At 39.9% G+C, this 4,162-nt stretch overlaps 1 protein-coding gene across 2 annotated transcripts in view; it reads left to right on the top strand.

The window, feature by feature from the left end:
* AIDA (axin interactor, dorsalization associated) overlaps positions 1–3,285 on the top strand; it is a 62,753-nt gene extending 59,468 nt beyond the window's left edge. For both annotated transcript variants that reach the window (XM_019516488.1, XM_019516487.1), the window contains one exon: positions 1,107–3,285. In XM_019516488.1, the coding sequence (XP_019372033.1) occupies positions 1,107–1,203 (97 nt within the window). In that variant the 3' untranslated portion in view covers positions 1,204–3,285. The remainder of the gene's footprint in view (positions 1–1,106) is intronic.
* The last annotated feature ends 877 nt before the right edge of the window (positions 3,286–4,162 follow it).

Genomic DNA, 4,162 nt, shown 5'->3' with positions numbered 1-4,162 from the left:
AAGAGTGGGGGCCTAAGCAGCACCTTGTAAGCTGGCAGAGTTCCAGCCTACAAAGGAAAACTTAGTTTTCCGTGTTTTTCTCTTTTAAAGGAGAATCCATTTTTCAAGTTTATTCATGACCCTTTCATATATTCTTGCAACCCAGTTTTGGGTTGTGACTCACAGGTTGAGCAACGCTGCTATAGCGGGACTGGATTACAGCATAGTATTATTGGCAGATGCCTCCAGTCCTTTCTCACAGCCTTATGGCTTGATATAGTTATTAATTACCACATCTGGCATAAAATACAAGTTCCTCTTTGTCTCTTCCTGAATTGTCATTTTATTTTTATCTTCTTTAAAATACAGTTACCAACCACAGTGTTTGGTTTAGAACTAACTTGACAAATTGGAAAGAAGGTATCGGGTTACATAGGAGTTCTGCATTTTGAATCATAGGTAAAGCCATTGGTTCTGATTCTGTCAGCATATTAAAAACCTATTGACTGTAGCACAGAACTTCTTTGAAGGGAATCCCTAAGGCTTCAAATACAAGAATAAACACTAGACATTTAAAACTGTTAGATATGTCTCAGAGGGAGGTAGGGAGGGAGAAGTAAGAAGTTTCTCTGATGCTTTTATGATACTCCTATCGCATCTATGGAAGTGTTTTAAAATACAAAGTAATTATAGTGGGAAACCTCAGATAGATAAATTTAATACAAGCATTTTGCAAGACCCTCTTCTAAACTTAAATGCTTGGCCTGAATTAGGAACTTTAATAGGTTCCAGATTTTTTTTAAATATGGAGAAAGGCAATGGAAGACTATTGGGCAAAGTAAGGTAACAGAATATTCTGGAAATATACTGCAGGGGTTTTTTTCCTCCTTCACACAGACTCTTAATTCATTCAGCTCTGTCTTGTGCTGAAGTATTCCAATGAAAATGAAGGATCTACATTGAGTTGCTCCATATCAACTGTTTTCATATCGTTGATTTGGGTCAGTACCCTTCTGGGTTCTTGACATACTGTGGCAGAGGGATATGAGTAGCATCAGAAGTACGCAAGGATGGTTTTAGTCTCAGACATTAGTGCTCATCTCCAACTTTTTTTCTTGTGGTTGCAGGTACAAAAAACCCACTGACTTTAAAAGGAAGAAACTGCAACTGTTGACCAAGAAACCACTGTATCTTCACCTCCATCAAACATTGCACAAGGAATGACCCTTTTGTGAGACTTCTATGACCTAAACCACTTGCTACAAATCACAGTATCTCTGCATTTGTGTGTTTGTGTAGCACACTCATCATTCAGCAGGCAGGCCAGTGGCTGTACTCAGGCCAGGAGGCCAACTGGGACCATCACATACTGCACAGCAATACCACAGAGTCAAATGTCAAGCCTACCCTTCAAGTACAAGTTTATTCCTGTACCTTCTGGATACAGGTCTTATCCCAAGTGTTCTAAAGAAGCTTTTGACTGATTTCTCTGCATAATTGAGCAGTTCATAAAAAAACAAAAAAAAAAACCACTGCAAACTTCAGTTTTATACCTTACCATTGTACATTTATACTTTTCCCCCTCAATCTCTACTAAAGATGGAAGGGTGTCTCTTTTGCCAAACCTGATACAGCAATAAAGACACGGCAGGTTATGTAACCCGCTGACATTTTGCTGTGCTATTGCAGCACTCTCATCAGCATATGAGTCCTCTCCTTGGATTGATTGGGAAGGTAGGGGGAAGTGATGCTAGAAAGGGAGTTTTCAAAGATGAATGTTAGTGCTGTGCCTGAGAGAGGTTAAAAATAGGGAGGATGCTGGTCAAAGAGAGACTCAATCCAACATAAAAATGCTACCCTAGCAAATTTGTTTACAAGCCTTATTTTCTTATCTGGCTCTGGGGAGTGAATGATGAGCTGCAAAGGAGACAACCCAATGATGGCAACTGATTTCTCTCAATCCTGTTCCTGTAGTAATTTGATATACATCATCTGGTTTAAGTGACTTTCAGGTAAAACTTTCATGTTAAGTGCTAGAATATAAATTCTGATTGCTCCCTTCAATAGCTAAATCTTTTTTTTTTCTTCCCAATACTACTTTCCCACTTCCCCTAATAAAAGTGGATGGTAAGGGGAGATATTGGTTTGCTACACAGATTTCAGTGGTAACAGGGTTGGTCCCCTAATTGTCAACAAAGCCCAAATTATTAATGGTGATCTGGCTAACTCAAGCTAGTGACTGAAGATGTAGCCTACATCAGAAACTGCTGTTTTTCTGAAGCTGATTGTGGATCCTCGCGTACCAACCTCTGTTTGTATGCAAGTCTGGATATTTACTTTGACATTACCTTTTTTTATCCAAGTAGGTAGATAGGATTACCATTTATTTTCTATATTATTGAGATTCATAATGTAATAAGCTGCAGGTCATTGGCTTATTATAACATGAATATCTGCATCCACCTTTTCCCTTAAAGGGAAAGGTATAGAACCCATTCAAACCTTTCATATATTCAATGAGTGGAATATTTAATACAGTACTTTAAGGTCTGTGCTTCATGTGTATCTTAAGTAGCGCCTACATACACTTTGCTATGTTAACAGAAGACCCGGCACCAGGACAATGCAGGGTTAAATGTTAGCTTTAATAATGTGGATGTAAATATGCTAGTTATTCTTTTCCTTCTCTACCATGTAACTAGCTCTAGAATACTGTTTACAGTGAGTAAAATGAAAAAGATTTCGCACTGCTCGTGGCCTATTCAGCTGTTTGCTGGAGTGTTCCTTTTGGCCTATTGAAGGGAACTGTGACTCACCAGGTGGTTAAAAACAGGGTATGTCTGAAGTTGGAAGCTGAAATTTCATCTTGTCTTCTTCCCTTTCTGCTGTTGTGGCATAATTGTGAAAGAATTAACTTCACCGATCAATTATTTTGTAGTTTTTCCCAACACCAAGCATACTTGACTGGAATTTCACTAATGGTTGAAGAGCTTAACAAGTGCAGTTTTCGTTTCCTGTTAACAGTTCTTAAGGGAACCCAGTTTTAACCTTTTAGAACAGAGTATTAAGCTGTAAACACAAACACTAAACTGGTGATTGATTTATAATATGTGTAAATAAATGGACAATGGTGTTCCTCCACTGCGTATCTCATAGCATTGGAAGGCTAAATGCTCACTAAAATCACAGGATCTTTTGGCTACAGGAATACAACTTTTCTTTCCATAATACAAAAATATGTATAGCCCCAATCAAGGAAAGCAATTGGTTAACCTCTGAGAATATGAATAAACCCAGTTAAGTCAATGGCTGTATTCATGTGGATCAATGTTCTGCTGTGTCCTGTAGCCTGGTAAAGGTTCACTGTAAAATGGGAGCTTCTTTCTGCGGTGTACGTTCATGCATCAAAGTACTAGCACTGGTTCATAACTAGTAAATGTTCTGGTAGCTACTATGATCATTAATCACAAGGGAGATTGACAAGTATATCTGTTACCTCCTTCAAAAAGGGCAGGGGACCTGCTGCTTAGGCTTGTAAATCAGCTGGTACAACATAACTGTAACTACTACAGACTCCAGTAGATATACCAGCCAGCTCAACTGTTGTAAAGCAGGATTAAAGTTGCAATGGTTTTGCTACATTTGATAATGCGTACCAGTTGTTACATTTGTCTCCTTCTAAACTGTACTCACACCTAAGAATTTACTTCTAAAGCGTGTAATCTTTTCTTAAATGGGAGAATCTGTTGAAAAGTGCTAGCATTGCTCCAGAGGGAAAAATAGTCACTTTTAAACTTGAAGGAGGTCACTTTCCAATACAGGTGTCTATGCAAGTTAATGCTTAAGGAGATGGGGGCACAGGTGGTATTCTCCTCTCTTCTTCCGGTGAGTAGGTGGGAACAGCGACACGAGGCCTGAATTGGCGATGTCAGTGCAGTTGGTGCCGCCAGGCAGGCCTTGGGTTCCTTGATAATGACCCATGCTTTCAGGCAAGGGACTTGCTGGGGCGGGATGGGCTTCACCTCTCTCCTAAAGGCAAACTTGTCTTCTCTTCCAGGTTGGCTGATCTCATATGGTGAGCTTTAAACTAGCCTTGCCGTGGGAGGGGACCGCAGGAAGATGTGGAGATGCCACCCGAGCAAGACAGGTGACAAACGCAAGGAGTGCCCAGGTAAGAAACGGG

This window comes from Gavialis gangeticus, unplaced genomic scaffold, assembly GCF_001723915.1.
Source record: "Gavialis gangeticus isolate Ggan-Ray unplaced genomic scaffold, GavGan_comp1, whole genome shotgun sequence".
In the NCBI taxonomy this organism is placed as follows: Eukaryota; Metazoa; Chordata; order Crocodylia; family Gavialidae; genus Gavialis; species Gavialis gangeticus.
Note: the sequence above shows the minus strand (reverse complement) of the source record. Positions and strands in the feature narration are given on the sequence as shown.